At 39.5% G+C, this 15,677-nt stretch overlaps 3 protein-coding genes across 7 annotated transcripts in view; 2 read left to right on the top strand and 1 right to left on the bottom strand.

Annotated features, from left to right (window-relative positions):
* Positions 1 to 6,775, top strand: part of Mtif2 (mitochondrial translational initiation factor 2) — a 23,720-nt gene extending 16,945 nt beyond the window's left edge. For 2 of the 4 annotated variants that reach the window (XM_013017998.1, XM_013017999.1), the window contains exons 9-14: positions 350 to 554; positions 859 to 1,111; positions 2,201 to 2,341; positions 4,042 to 4,206; positions 5,750 to 5,890; positions 6,477 to 6,775. In XM_013017998.1, coding sequence (XP_012873452.1) covers positions 350 to 554; positions 859 to 1,111; positions 2,201 to 2,341; positions 4,042 to 4,206; positions 5,750 to 5,890; positions 6,477 to 6,649 — 1,078 coding nt within the window. In that variant the 3' untranslated portion in view covers positions 6,650 to 6,775. Of the gene's footprint in view, positions 1 to 349; positions 555 to 858; positions 1,112 to 2,200; positions 2,342 to 4,041; positions 4,207 to 5,749; positions 5,891 to 6,016; positions 6,174 to 6,476 lie in introns of all 4 variants that reach the window. The other 2 variants (XR_001175136.1, XM_013018001.1) reach the window with 2 other exon arrangements.
* A 791-nt stretch (positions 6,776 to 7,566) lies between these two features.
* Rps27a (ribosomal protein S27a) lies at positions 7,567 to 9,428 on the bottom strand. Its single transcript, XM_013017997.1, has 6 exons — positions 9,394 to 9,428; positions 9,229 to 9,293; positions 8,783 to 8,837; positions 8,393 to 8,478; positions 8,173 to 8,304; positions 7,567 to 7,755 (listed from the first exon to the last, which is right to left on the bottom strand). The coding sequence occupies exons 2-6, from the start codon at positions 9,274 to 9,276 to the stop codon at positions 7,606 to 7,608; spliced, it is 471 nt and encodes a 156-aa protein (XP_012873451.1). The 5' UTR covers positions 9,277 to 9,293; positions 9,394 to 9,428; the 3' UTR covers positions 7,567 to 7,605.
* A 358-nt stretch (positions 9,429 to 9,786) lies between these two features.
* Positions 9,787 to 15,677, top strand: part of Clhc1 (clathrin heavy chain linker domain containing 1) — a 36,023-nt gene continuing 30,132 nt past the window's right edge. The window contains exons 1-3 of one of the 2 annotated variants that reach the window (XM_013017995.1): positions 9,787 to 9,859; positions 10,166 to 10,419; positions 15,130 to 15,317. In XM_013017995.1, coding sequence (XP_012873449.1) covers positions 10,243 to 10,419; positions 15,130 to 15,317 — 365 coding nt within the window. In that variant the 5' untranslated portion in view covers positions 9,787 to 9,859; positions 10,166 to 10,242. Of the gene's footprint in view, positions 9,860 to 10,165; positions 10,420 to 15,129; positions 15,318 to 15,677 lie in introns of those variants that run through there. The other variant, XM_013017996.1, reaches the window with a different exon arrangement.

Raw genomic sequence — 15,677 nt, 5'->3', positions numbered from 1 at the left:
TGGGCCTGGGCGCTGTCCCTCAGCTCTTCAGCTCAAGGCTAGCACTCTACCACTTGAGCCACAGTGCCACTTCCGGCTTTTTTCTTTTGCTTATGTGGTGCTGAGGAATTGAACCCAGGGCCTCAGGCATGCAAGGCAAGTGCTCTACCACTGAGCCACCTTCCCAGCCCCATATGTATATTTTTTAAACCTCATAATGATATCTTTGCTTAGAGAGTGAGGGACTTATGTAACTGTAACCCCTCTGTATATCACCTTTATAGTAACAATTTTTTTAAAGGAGCAACAAAAAGAAACAATTATATTGTGATTATGGCATTAAGAATATTTACTTTTATATTCATTTTAGTCCCATTACAACAGCTATAATTCAAAGAGGAACTTTGAGAAAAGGCTCAGTTCTGGTTGCTGGAAAGTGTTGGGCAAAAGTACGCTTGATGTTTGATGAAAATGGAAAAACAATCAATGAGGCCTATCCTAGCATGCCAGTGGGAATTGTAGGCTGGAGAGACCTTCCTTCTGCAGGAGATGAAATTCTTGAAGTAGAATCTGAGGTACAGATTCTGTATGTTACTATATATATTTCTATGCTAAATGTATAATGGTTTCAAATATCAATCTGTACTGTTCATATCACATGAGGGGGCCAGGCATGCTGTTTTGAATACTATATTATTTTAAATTTAAAATTTAATTGTCTCAATCATATTCAAAGTTACCAAGTTAAAAAATTTAAGTTTCTTGTAATTATAAAATCAGGGGTTTCATACTATGAGTTTATCTTGAGAACACACATGTTTAGCCTAGCAGGTGTTAGTGTCTGTTTCATTCATTGATGCCAGCTTTCCCCCTGTGAAGTCAAGGGCACGTGAAGTTATTGACTGGAGGAAGTTTGAACAAGAACAGGAGAAAAATAAAGAAGATCTAAAAATAATAGAAGAAAAGCGGAAGGAACATCAAGAAGCGTATCAGACAGCCCGTGAACAATATGGCACTTTGCACTGGAAGAAGATATCCTATAAAAAGTACCTTGAAAAAAAAGAACATAAAAACTTAAAGCCAAAAGAAAAAGTTGAAAGAGATTCAAATGTACTTCCTATAATTGTTAAAGGTGTGTTTTTAAAAGATTTTACTTTAAAACTCAGTTTTTTTAATATCTGTGTATCTTTATTCCCACAGCTAATTTGGACCTTCTGTTTCATTTTTATTGTTGTTGGTCAGGGGGCTTGAACTCTGGGCACTGTCCCTGAGTTCTTCAGCTCAAGTCTAGTGTTCTACCACTTTGAGCCACAGCACCACTTTCTGGACCTTTTATTTTATTTTAGACAGAGTCTTGCTATGTAGGTCAGCTTGACCTTGAAGTTACCATTTTCCTTCCACAGCCTCTCCAGGTGCTACAATTCCATCCCTTCCTCCACTGGAAAACCCTTCAATTCAATTGAAAGTTATTTCTGTTTTTTAAGAGGCATTTTTCTGCCTCTTGATGATTTTGTCATAAATGTCCTTTGTTTTATTATACTTTATTTATTTGTGGCACTGAGGTTTGAACTCAGGATCTTGTACTTGTCAATCACTCTACCTCTGGAGCCTTTAGCCCTTCTTACTTTAGTTATTTAAAGATAGGTTTTTATGTTTTTACCTGGGCTGACTTGGACCTTGATCCTCCTTTCTGAGCATTCATGTTGATAGGGTTCTCACTAATTTTTTGCCCAAGCTAACCTCAAATTTCAATCTTCTGGTTCTCTGCTTTTGAGTAGCTGGAATTATAGTCATGGTCCACGAGTCTTAACCTGTTTATTAGTAGATATTTATAAAATAAATAATGGTTTTACTGGTAAATAAAAGTGCTTTTGTTGGTAAAACTTATTCTTGTCATGGCTTTAAATAGATTATTGTAATTGTTTTATTTATTTATTTATTTTTGGTCATGGGGCTTGAACTCTGGGCCTGGGCGTTGTCCCTCAGTTCTTTTGCTCAAGTCTAGTGCTCTATCTATCACAGGTTTCTGCTGGTTTATTGGAGATAAGGGTCTCACGGACTTTCCTGCCTGGGCTGACTTTGAACCCGCAGTCCTTAGATCTCAGCCTTCTGCGTAGCTAAGATTGCAGGCATGAGCCACTAGCACCCAGCTCATTATTGTAATTTTTGTATCTGTTAATGCTGATCTCTTGCACCTATTTAAACCTTTTGCTTTATTTAGGTGATGTTGATGGTTCTGTTGAGGCCATTTTGAACATTATGGATACTTATGATGTCTCACACGAGTGTGAACTAGAATTGGTACATTTTGGAGTGGGTGATATTACTGAAAATGATATTAACTTTGCCAAAACATTTCATGGTAAGAATTCTGTTTACTATGTGTTTAGCTGTTCCCTAGATCACATTATGAACCACTTACTTCTGTCTTGTTGCTTGGCTTGTCACCCTAACGTTCCTGTCAGCATCACCCTTTCTACTCTAGTCCAGTTTGCAGCCATAGCTGCACTTGTCATGGCTTTCTGCAACCTTGAGGAGCAATTCAAGAACCAGTAGGGTTTGTTTAAGTAACGTTACTGCCCCCTCTCCCCAATTCTCACGCTGTTCAAGGTTAGTTCTGTTTCATCAGTCTTGACTTTTTGAGTGTTCCTATAACTGTTATACTTTCCTTCATCTTTTTACTTTTAGCTACCTATTTTTGTTAATTGGTAACTTTGTAAGTCTTTTTTAAAAATTTAATTGTAAGGGTGATATACAGTTACTTAAGGTAATGAGTACATTTCTTGTCCAACAGTGTTACCCTCTCCCTGGTTTTCTCCCACTTTCCCTCCCCCCTGAGTCCCATCCCCCAAGTTGAAGAAGTATCACCGTTGCAGTGGTTCACTCTTTGTCCTTTATCTCACTTTTTTTTTTTTAAATTCCCCTTCCATTTATAGGAAAAGCTTCTTTTAGATTTAAATGCCTAGAAGATAGGGATACTGTCATTATTAGTTAAGTTACACAAAAAGCTGTCTCACCACCATCACTTAAATAGATCCAATAACCAGCAAAGCATCAAGTGTTGAGTAATTATGAATCATTTAGAAAGGAGGTGATTTATAACCTGATTTGACTACAATTAGATGTCATCTCTACTATTGAAAAGATACTTTCAGAAATGATGAATTTGAAGTATTGGAGCTTAAACTCTGGGCCTGGGTGCTTTCCCTGAGCGCCTTTTTGCTCAAGGCTAGTGCCCTACCACTTGAGCCACAGCATCACTTCCAGCTTTTTTTCTGTTACTACTTATAGATAAGAGTCTCATGGACGCTCCTGCCTGGTCTGGCTTCAAACCATGATCCTCAGATCTCAGTCTCCTGAGTAGCTAGGATTACAGGTGTTGAGCCACCAGTGCGTGGCAAATTTGAAATACTTATTAAGCACTTGTGTAGCCTGGCATCTAGTAGACAAGAAAGGATTTAATAAGGCTTTGAGGTAATTGTGTTTTTCTTAATTCTTTTCATTCATTTTATTTGAGACAATAGTATATTGCTTTGGCTTCCTTTTTCCCCTAAACTATTTGCAGTTAATTAGATAGATCATCTATTCTTTGGTAGATGTTATTTCCATAAAAGTATTTGGCTTTTTAGAATAACTTAAATGTTACCATTTAAATCACTATTTTTGAACATCATAAACCACAAAATTGCAGTGTTTTAACTAAAAAATATAATTTTAATTAAAATAAAAAATCTTAGTTATGATCATTTTGTTATAAAACTAAAAATTAATTTAGCATACTGCCTAGACATTATGGGCCTTTAACATAATGTTTCTTGAATGAGTAGATTTAAAATGTCTTTCATTGCTTGGCTTTTCAGAAAGTTTTTTTATTAAGTTTATAATGTGGACTGTTCATCCAATAATCTGAAACTGTACTAGCTTTTATAAGAAAAAACATAATTTCTCATGTACTGAGTTGCTGTTGCTATGTAATTACATGGGAGGAAATTTAGATTTAAGTTTCTGCTAAAAGAGAAATGATATTTATACTACTTTAGTGATTATGTTTTTGTTTACCAGGGGTTATATATGGCTTTAATGTGGATGCAAATAATGCTATCCAGCAGTCAGCTGCAAGAAAAGGAGTAAAAATTAAACTCCACAAAATCATTTATCGTCTTATTGAAGATTTGAAAGAGGAACTGAGCAGTAGATTGCCCTGCATAGTAGAAGAACACCCAATAGGTAAGTGTTGGCTGAATATTACTTTTTAGCATGTTTATCTTAAGTGTAAATAGTACTTGAAAGCAAAAATTAGGGGAAATGTTTCCACTGTTCCACGTACTATGTACTAAAAAAAATTACTACCATGAGAATTCATAGATACTTAATATGTTATAAACATATGCCCTGTACCACACATTGTACTTAATTTAACCTCAAGGAGATAGACAAAACATCTAAGAACTTGCTCTCAAGCTTAGAAATGAAGAACCTAATTGTTATTTATTTAATCGGTTGTGGGGCTTGAACTCTGGGCCTGGGTGCTGGCCCAGCTCAAGGCATGACCTCTGCCACTTGAGCCATAGTGCCACTTCCTGTTTTCTAGTGGTTAATTGGAGATAAGAGAGACTTTCTTGCCCTGTCTGCCTTTGAACTGTGATCCTCAGATCTCAGCTCTCTGAGTAGCTAGGATTACAGGCATGAGCCACCGGCACCTGGCTTAATACATAAAATTTAACAGTATCAAGAGAGCCATTGATTTGTTTTTGGACTGGAGCAATATGCCATGAAAACTTTCGAGTTTAAATGCTAAATATATTAAGTATATATTTTCCCATAGTCCAGCGTCGGATTATATTTCATTGTTAGGTCTCTTTAGTTTCATTTATTCTAAAACATTTTTTTAAGCAGACAGAGCAAGGCTATTTGAAAGTAAAGCAGCAAAAATAGTGAGCCCTTTCAAGAGAGGAGTTCCAAACAGGAGCCCAATGGAATCCTGAGGGCATTTTTTAATAGCATGAAGCTCCGCCCATATCCCCTCCCTTGGGCTTGATGCTGATTTCTTGGTGACTTATATATGTGTGCTTCAGCTCTTCTCTCTGAGCTGACACCTAAGGCATTATAGAAAGCAGCATTTGAGTGCAATGGGACAATTTTAATGTTAGTTGATTTTTTTTAGCACACATTAATAGTGCAAAGCAGTTTCACTCTGATGCCACAGATGTGTACAGTGTACATTAATTCATTGCCTGTATCATATATTCCCTTTCTCCTCCACCTTAATCTGGAACTTATTCAATTGATGTGTGTGTGTACACACCTGTAGTGTGTGTGTGTGTGTGTATGTGTGTACACACCTGTACTGGGGCTTGAACTACAGGCCTCTTGCTCTTGCTTGGCTCTACCTCTTGCTTTTTGCTGGTTAATTGGAGGTTTATGTGTTCTTACACTAAGAACAGTTTGGAAAATGTCAGGTAAATTCCTCAAAAATTGGTAACAAACCTGTTATTGAATTTGTTGTTGTAGGAAAACTGAGTTATAGAATTAGTATTGATTAATGGATATAAAAACGTCTTGATTTAAATCTGGAAATGACAGAAACCAAATTGAAAGAAAGCTTAACGCTAGGTTTTCATGGAACAGACAAATCACTTGAGGATGCTTTATTTAAAAATTGGTGTCAAAGCAGTGTTTTTGAATTACTATTTTTAATTCTTATACTGTAGAACGTCAAACATTATCAGAATCCTTAGTTTCCCATGTTAACATTCTTCTTTTCTTAAAGGTGAAGCTTCTATACTAGCTACCTTCTTTATAACAGAAGGGAAGAAAAAAATTCCTGTTGCTGGCTGCAGAGTCCAAAAGGGACAATTGGAAAAACAAAAAAAATTTAAATTAATCCGTAATGGACATGTCATTTGGAAGGGTAAGCATTACTACTGTTTTTTTCTTTGTGTTGCTAGAGATGGAACTCAGGGCCTCACACTTGTTAAGCAGGTGCTTTACCACTGAAACCACACCTCCACACCTTTTCCCATTGGCTATTTTCTAGGTATGGTCTGGAGTTGTGCCCTGGCCAGCCTGGACTTCTACCTGTATGCTTACCCGTATTACTGCGAAAACTAGCCATCTTACCCAGGCATTGTTTGAGGTGCAGTCTTGAGCCCTACTGGCCTGTGATCCAATCTGTCATCCAAATAGCATTATAGGTCCGAGCTACCGAGCCCAGCATCAGTCTATAATACATCATCGCCAAACCGATTGTGTAGCCTTCTGAAATCCATTCCTCTTTCCCACAAAATCCTAGACTGCTTCTAATTTTTAACTCTCCTTACTATTTCCTAAGTTTCCCTGCAATGAGCCAAACATTTGCAGTCTTATTTTTTTTAATGGGAAATTTATCTTCTGCTACAATTTGTCTTTAAACTTCTGATTTTTAAAATTTTATGTATTTAATACCACGCTACACTTTTAATGAGTTATTTGAATGTACTGTTTTTCTTTTTTTAAAGGATCATTAACCTCACTGAAACACCATAAAGATGACACTTCAGTCATCAAAACTGGGATGGACTGTGGCCTCAGTTTAGATGAAGAAAAAGTAGAATTTAAAGTGGGAGATGAAATCATTTGTTATGAAGAAAAGCAAGTTCCAGCTAAGACTTCCTGGGATCCAGGATTTTAAATTTACATCAAAATTATCAATGCTAAAATGTCCTTTCCTATATAGTAAACTTGGTGGCTCTTATAACTTGGGCCATTCATTTTGAGTAAAGATTGAAAAAAAACCTATTGCTTTATACTGTTAAAATACTTTAGCAGGTGGGCACCGGTGGCTCATGCCTGTAATCCTAGTTACTCAGGGAGTTAACATCTGAGGATCACAGTTCAAAGCCAAACCTGGCAGGAAAGCCTGTGAGATTCTTATCTCCAATAAACCACTCAGAAAACCAGAAGTGGTGCTGTGGCTCAAGTGGTAGAGCACTTGCCTTGAGCTGAAGAGCTGAGGGATAGCGCCCAGATCCAGAGTTCAAGCCCCACAACCGACAAATACTTAGAACTGCCTAAGAATTACAGAAACAGGAAATATCAAGGATGCCTCTACCTACAAATACTTGGGTAAAAAGACCAACCATCTGCCAAAAAATTTCATACCACCCTAGCTTAAAATCCTGAGTTCACATTTTAATGTTGACCTGTAATTTTCTCTTAAAAACAAAATGCTGAGACTGGATGTGTATTTCCAAGTTAACAATTTAGATCCAATATTATAAACTTGTCGCAAAGTAAAGAGCCATCTCCCATAAGGAACTGTCTGACTGAAAATCATCTGTACTCACTGAAGTGACAGAAATAAAAACTGGGTTATATTTATGGACAGCTGACATTAAAATATATATCCAACTTTATTACCACTCTACTTTCTAATAAGTGAAAACATGTCCTTTCTGAACATGTCAGGGGTATCCACAATCACTGGGTCACAATCCCAACAGGTCATATTTCACATGACAGCAGTGGTCATCAAAGGCATTATCAAAGGAAATGATGTGACAGCCAATTTGATGCCAAACCATTATTCAAGTATTCAATAAAACACAATTAAATGTTAGATTATGCCTTTTATTAATTCATACACAATCACTTGTCTTCTGGCTTGTTGAAACAGTAAGTGAGACAACACTTGCCACAGTAATGCCTGTCAAAGTGGCTAGCCATAAAAACCCCAGCACCACATTCATCTGAAGGGCACTCTCGACGAAGACGGCTAATTTTGCCATTCTCATCCACCTGAAAAACACAAAATTTCTTGTAGGAGACTTATACAAAACATTGTAAAACTTGGCTTAAAGACTTTTAACCCATGTCTTGTAAGTGAAAACCATCGTAGTAACCATAAATTTCTGGAGCCTGAGATCTAAGGATTGCGGTTCAAAGCCAGCCCAGACAGGAAGGTCTGTGAGACTGATCTTGAATTGACCACCAGAAAACCGGAAGTGGCACTGTGGCTAAAGTGGTAGAATGCTGGTCTTGAGAAGAGCTCAGGGAGTGTTCAGGGCCCAGAGTTCAAGCTCCCGACTGCCCCACCTCCCCCTCCTGCCAAAAGTTTTTACAGCTAGAGATTGTGGACACTAACTGTATTTTCCAAGTGGTAAATAGAAGCAAAAACCGAAACTCAGAACTTTTGCATGGAACAATTCAACACACCTTGTAGTATTTCAGGACAGCCAATTTAACCTTCTTTCTCTTATGCTTGTTCTTCTTAGGAGTGGTGTAAGACTTCTTCTTCCTTTTCTTAGCACCACCCCTAAGTCTCAATACTAGATGAAGAGTGGACTCCTGTTAATGAAACAGGGAATGAGCCAGGCACTTATTATTGGATTAGTGAATCTATAATAGGACTGCTTAAGATTTTGAGGTAACAAACCTTTTGGATGTTGTAGTCGGATAAAGTTCTTCCATCTTCCAGCTGCTTACCAGCAAAGATTAGTCTTTGCTGATCAGGTGGAATTCCTAATTAAGAAAATTTCAGCAGAGCAAGTTATTCACTCTAGATTTACAAAACAACGATCCTAAATAGTATAAAATTACAAGAAAACATATTTCTAAGTGCTCAGACATTCTTGCAAACTTAACCACGTTAACCTTGTAAATTAAAAACAGGAGAAATAACTCATCAAAACCCATGATAACTGATCTGCAGAAACTCTAGGTGTTCGTTTACTGTCACTACCGCGAAGCATTGTCACTCTGACCTTCCACCCTACTGAGACTTGGCTCCACAGGCTAATATTACTGGGAACAAAACATTACTTGCCTTCCTTATCCTGGATCTTGGCCTTTACATTTTCTATCGTATCCGAGGGTTCAACCTACGGAGTTTTAAAAGACAAAAGTATATTGGTTGCAGCTAAGAAACAAGGACCGCGACGGACACGGAACCAAATCCGGGAGGAGATGCTCCCCGCGGAAGCCCCTCCAAGAACCTTCCTCCCCAGCGCAGGGCGGGCGGCGCGGGGCCTCGTGCGCGCGCCCTCCGGCGCAGGCCCGGCGTCCCTGGGCTCGCACCGCTGGGGAGTGTGCAGGTCCAGCCCTCCCTCGCGTCCGCTCCGCTCCCCTCCCAGGCCGGCCTGACCAGCCTTCAGAACCCCCGTCCGGAGCGTGTTCGAAGGCCCGGCGGCGGCGGTCCCCTCAGGCCTGGCCCCGACGTGCACCCGAGGACCTCGCTCGGGCCTCGGCCTCCTCGCACCGCAGGGCCCGTACCTCGAGTGTGATGGTTTTCCCCGTAAGGGTTTTGACGAAAATCTGCATCCTGGCGGTGGTCCCACCTGAAATGGAAGAAAAAGAAGAGACTGGCTAGCTGTGGGGACGCCGGGGCGGACGCCGCACGAGCCACCCTCCGGAGCCGACCCGGGAGCGCACGCTCACCGCTGATGGCGGATCGGAAAGGAAGAGCGCCGCGCCGCCTCACGGGGTTTCCTGTCTGAAGGTTCCGCCCCTTAGGCGGCCACGACAAATGCCGGGCTGAAGCCGTGAAGGCTGTCTAATCGAGTGCCAGATTGTGTCGGGAACCTTGCTTCACTTCCCAAGTCTGGGCTCGTTTCTCACTGTCGTCCTCAGAATGCTGTCGAAGTAGTACACATGAACACATTGTTAATGCCTTGTAAAGACTTCATACAGTCGACGTGGCTACAGGGTTCTTGCAAGGGAAGGTGGGGGGTGGGGGGGGAGAATGGAGACTGGGAAACGTGAGGGAGAAAAGGCGAGTGTATTCTGGGAATTGTAGTTTTCCACTGCTTTCTTAGGACTACTAGTCCCAAGATGCAATTCATATGCGGGCTGCTTAGTTACGGTCTGTAAGCTTTGGAGTCGGCGTGGGGAGTGGGGGATTCAGGTGAGGGGGAAGGTTAGGGGTAAAATAGTGGATTCGGGAGTGAAACGAGGATAGAAATGCTGGGAGAAAAGGTTGCAGGGGGCAGGAAAAGAGCGAGGTGTCTCCAAAGTGGTGGTGTCGATTTAGTGAGGGGCTGCATGTCCACAAGCCCGGGACGCGCTCTGGGACTCTGGCAGAGAAATCTCCTGCTTTCGCTGCAAAATAGATTAAAACAAATTCCCCCAAAGGGAGTAAACACCTTTTATATGAATACTTGATTTAGGATTTTTAAACTTTAACTGTTTTTTGTTTCTTTCTTTCTTTCAGGCCTACCACAGTGTTTGGCTTTGTTGCAAAAGGAGGTGGAAATCTTACTTTTCTCTGGTGACCAGTGTGTAGGACTTATGTCAGTTCAGGAAATTAATAAACATGCAGTTCTCCCCCCTATCCTTAGTAGAAGCGACAAGGAATTTTTGGAAAGTATGCAAAGATACATAATTACCGAAGTTGAAAAGGTGGGCTGTAATGAGGAAGGACCTGCTGATGAATACTACATCATTTACCGAAATGTGTTTGATAAGGTATAATGTTTTTAGTTTTCACAGGGTAGAAACGATCTGTGTTTAGCACCTGACACCCCTGCCTTGGTAATTAATACCACTGCTTGTTTGGCCATATTCTATTTGTCATTTTGACAAATTTTGACCTGTTTTTCAGGAAGGCATGGAGATTGCCGGACTTACATTTCCTAGCTGTTATCAGTTATATTAGTTTAGCTGATCAACATTTCTGATCAACAGCTTGCCCTCTGATAATCATTTTGACCCATCTTAAGGGGTTCTCTAATTTATTGGGTTGTAAACAAGAACCTGGTAGTTCCTAATTTGGGGGGTTTGTTTGTGGTACCACTGAAATCTTAGTTTAGGGTTGGGGATTACGCTCAGTGAGGATGGCCCTGAGTTCAGTCCTCAGCTCTACAAAATAAAAGAAAACTCAAAGCCAACTAAAATCTTGGTTTGAATTTGATTTAGCATATTAAATTGAGACCTAGAGCCATATGGGGTGGCATATGCCTGTAGTCATAGTTGTTAGGGAGTCTGAAACTGGAAGATCCCTTAAGGCCAAGAGTTGGAGGCTACCATGGGCAATTCTATGCTATAAATAAGTAAGTAAATAAATAAATATGGTAGAATAAGGGATCTGATGAAACTTAACATTGAGGATAATCGAAATAGATTAGAAAATATTACATAACTTTTCATAACAAATTTGATTTTACCTTTTGTGACTATAAATAATTATTTCCCCTCATAAAAATTGCAGTTTTCTCATTTATCCTACCATTTGCCTAGCTTTCGTTTTTTTACACCTGCCCAGAAGATTCGCTGACAATAAATAAATTACATTAGTATCTTTTCCTTTTTGCACAAATGTAGTACTTACCTGAAGACTTCAGTAAACTATTGGTCTTTGAGCAAAACAGCCATAGGCTGATTCAGTTCTTTGCTTCATTGTCAAAATATTATATACTATGAGTCTGACTTTTTTCTAAATAAAATCTTTGTGGCTCATGCCTCTAATCCTAGCTACTCAGAAGGCTGAGAGTTGCCTATCACAGTTCGAAGCCAGCCCAGGATAGAAAGCCCATGAGACTCTTATCTCTAATTAACTACCCAGAAAGCTGGAAGTAGAGTCCAAGTGGTAACATTCTAGCCTTAACATAAAAGCTTAGGGACAGCACCAGGCCCTGAATTAAAGCCCCAGGAGTGACACAATAAAACAAACTTAGTGACTTACTTCAAGGAAAAGTGAGCACAGAGTAGTACTGATACTTATGTGTAAGAGTATAAACCAGTCTTCCCTTCCTTTTAAATCATCCAGAAGAGAAACCATCTTGTAGAATTGGTACATTGGCACATTTCCTTCATTTTATATGTTGTGACCAATTATACTGCTGTTTGTCTTAGATATTAGAATATATTTTAAATAATGGTAGTATCTTGAGTATGTTTCATATCTATCATGCTGAGTCATGCTGAATCTATGGCATTATCATAATGAACCTTCCCCCTTGTATTATTTATGTATGCTTATAAGAACAGTTTTAGAAAACAAGAATGCTGAGGTTTTGCTTGTGTGATATCAGCAAAGTATGTGTGTGTGTGTGTGTGTGTGTGTGTGTGTGTGTATATATATATGACTTGCTTATCTTTGCATGCCTGAATGCTGCCACTTGATTTTCTTGCTGGTCCTGAGGCTTGAACTCAGGGCCTAGGCACTGTCCCTGAGCTCTGTGTTCAAGGCTAGCACTCTGCCACTTGAGCCACAGTGCCACTTCTGGCTTTTTGTTTATGTGGTGCTGAGGAATGGGACCTAGGGCCTCATGCATGCAAGACAAACGCTCTACCACTGAGCCACATTCCCAGCCTACCACTTGATTTCCTTACTGAAGAGCTGTCTGCTTTAAGTAAGAATAGCTAGTTACAGTGAAGTCATGTTGCAGTTGGTATTGGTACATTTAATTCTTAATAGAAAACACATGAAGTTAAATAAAAAGTATTTAATCTACTTGTATTTCCCATTCTGCCCTTTTCTCATCCCTCTAAGATTTTGTACATTGCTTAATTGTAAATCATATATTTATCTGTATAATAATTCTATTCAGGAATGAGAATTATCTGAAATGGAAAACAATAATTTTAGAAAGGAGAATTTTTTCTTGTAGGTTTTTTATTTCCTCATTCGTTTTGCACATTTGATTTTTTATTTAATTGAATCTGATTTGATTGATTCAAATTATTTACTTCCTTTGACATTCTTTCTCTCTTGGAAGGATCTAGTTGACCAGAAAATAATAGGTCAATTTACATCTCTACCTACTTGAAACTGGAGAGCAAATACAAAATCGTGTCTTAAGTGATTTGACTTGAAGAATTACACCTGACTCAAAACAGAGAGGGCCTGAAACTAATATACTCAAAGTTGAGGCTACAATGTAGAGAGTCAAAGATATAGTAAACAAGGAAGGCCAAAACTAAAAGAGTGAGCTTCTACAGAAACCAATGTCTTATGGGGGCAACTAGATGGAGCTTTTGTGCTCCTGATAGCTTTACAAGTAAGTTGTACAAATGCATGCCATTCCTCTTCCTTATAAAATCCATGTACCAAGTAAGTATTTTCTTGGGTTTCTGGAGTCTTACACTTCAATATTTGTAGAGGCCAAGAAGGAAATATAAAGAGTTAAATGGGCTGGCTATAAGGGAATAATAGTAGAGACTGGCAAAATGAAGAACCAGTCCAGTATAATATTCTAGCTATTATTGCCATTAAAGAGTGGACATTAGTACACCTCAGAATTTTCAAGGAATACTAGAAATGTGGTTTGGGAGTAAAATTCCCTACAGTAATGTATTTTTGTGGGTCAGACTGAATTGCCAGTTGTATTCTACCTCCTGTGGTATCCAACTTTACATTCTTTTTGTTGTTGTTGCCATTCCTGGTGCTTGAACTCAGGGCCTGAGCACTATTCCTGAGCTTCTTTTGTACAAGGCTAGCAGTCTACCACTTGAGCCACAACACCACATCCAGCTTTTTCTGTTTATGTGGTACTGAGGAATCAAACCCAGGGCTTCATGCATGCTAGGCAAGCGCTCTACCACTAAGCCACATTCCTAGCCCCATATTTGCATTCTCTAATGCATTTTCTGTTTCTTTTAGTAAACTACCATGGACAAGGATCAGTTGTATTAGCTCCCCCATAAATCTGAGTTGTCTTGGCTTGTTGGAAGACTATCATAGTGAAGTGAAGGATGGCTAGGAGCAGCACATTGCTTAGTATAAGACCAAAAAGCTGTGGCCTCTATTCTATAAAAGTTTCCTGAATTGGGTGGATAGGGGTATAGCTCTGTAAAAACAAAACAAAAAATATTCAGATGCTCTTTTTCTGGTACTTGCTGCTGATTAATAGTTTCCTAATATCCTTTTTGTGTGTACATATGCTGGTTCTGGGGCTTGAATTCAACCTATGCACTTTCCTTGAGTTTTTTTGCTCAAAGTGAGCAACTTGAGCCACAGCTCCACTTCTGGCTCTTTGCTGCTTAACTGGAGATAAGAGTCTCACAGACTTTTCAGCTTGGCTGGCTTTTCTCAAACCAGGATCCTCAGATCTTATTGTCCCAAGCAACTAGGCTTACGGTTGTATGCCAGTAGTGCCCACCTCTTTCTAACATATTTTTTTTGATAGATTCAGTGTCTTCTGGATAACTTTGTTGTTGTTGTTGTTGAGGGGCTTGAACTCTGGGCTTGGGCACTGTCCCTCACCTCTTAAGTGCAGGACAAGTGCTTTTACCACTTGAGCTACAGCGCCACTTCCAGTTTTCTGGTGGTTAATTGGAGATAAGAGTCTCACGGACTTTCCTGCCTGGGCTGGCTTTGAACCTTGATCCTCAGATCTCAGCCTCCTGAGTAGGTAGGATTATAGGTGTGAGTCACCAGTGCCTGGCTCTGGGTATTATCTAGCTAGAGAACACAGTGGGGATCAGTGGTAGCATAGACTTCCAGAGAAATATTTGGATCAATTTTATTTCTATATATACTTTTATTTCTGTATACCTCTCTTAAGATTTCACTGGGCACTGGTGGCTCATGACTGGAATCTCACTACTCACTACTGAGATCTGAGGATTGTGGTTTGAAGCCAGCCCAGACAGAAAAAGTCCATGAGACTCTTACCTCCAAAACTACTCAGAAAAAGCCAAAAGTGCCACTTTGTCTCAAGTGGTAGAGCACTAACCTTGAACACAAAGAGGCTCGCCCAAGCCCTGAGTTCAGGACCAGAAAAAAAAAGAGCGGGTACCAGTGGCTCACCTGTGATCCTAGATACTCAGGAGGCTGAGATCTTGAGATCTGAAGATCAGCGTTCAAAGCCAGCCTAGGCAAGAAAGTCCATGAGAATCTTATCCCAACTACTGAAAACCAGAAGTGGCACTGTGGCTCAAGTGGTACAGTGCTTGCCTTGAGCTGGAGAGCTCAGAGACCGCACCAGCCCAGAGTTCAAGTCCCATGACAAAAATAGAAACAAAAAACAGATTTCAGTGTATTTTGTAATGATCCACAAAGAGCATGTATGCATTAAATACTATTTTTAGTGCCTGCTTATGTTTGAGTTTGATGTAAAATTTTACATTTCTAACAATAATGTTTGATTAAAAATATAATGCTATTTGAAATGCTTTTGATCTGTAGTTTTTTTTTAATAAATCAGTACCATAGGCAGACAAATCATATTTCAGGTTATAGAGTATGTCACTGCCTACAAATCCATTCTTACTTCAATCAAAAAAGAGTATGATACCTTTATTGAGACAATAAAGAAAGACCAAAGAACTTCATTTTGTCTTCATGGAAAACTTAAAGTTTTGACAGCAAAGCCTACAGCTTTAGTGTATCACCAGAAAAGAAAGAACCAACTTGAAGAAAAGTGAGTATATTAGTAAATTGTCAAAAAGTTCTTAGTCTTTTAAATTTCTTATTTTTGAAATTCAACTTTTATTTATTATTTTAGAAACAGGTGCTGCTATGTAGCTTAGACTGGCCTTGAACTTGCTCTGTGGCTTTGAACTCAACAGCCTGCTGCCTCAGCCTCCTACCTCAGAGGTGGGATTACAGGCATATATCACCATGCTCAGATTTAATTTAGTTTTTACTTAAAAGTCATATTGTTGTTATCCTCTCCCCTTAACTAATTTTTTTTTTTTGGTTGGTCGTGGGGCTTGAACTCTGGGCCTGGGCGCTGTCCCTCAGCTCTTCAGCTCAAGGCGAGCGCTCTACCACTTGAGCT

This window comes from Dipodomys ordii, unplaced genomic scaffold (genome assembly GCF_000151885.1).
Source record: "Dipodomys ordii isolate 6190 unplaced genomic scaffold, Dord_2.0 Scaffold37, whole genome shotgun sequence".
NCBI classification, from domain to species: domain Eukaryota; kingdom Metazoa; phylum Chordata; class Mammalia; order Rodentia; family Heteromyidae; genus Dipodomys; species Dipodomys ordii.
The sequence above is the reverse complement of the archived record's forward strand: the minus strand, read 5'-3'. Positions and strand labels throughout refer to the sequence as shown.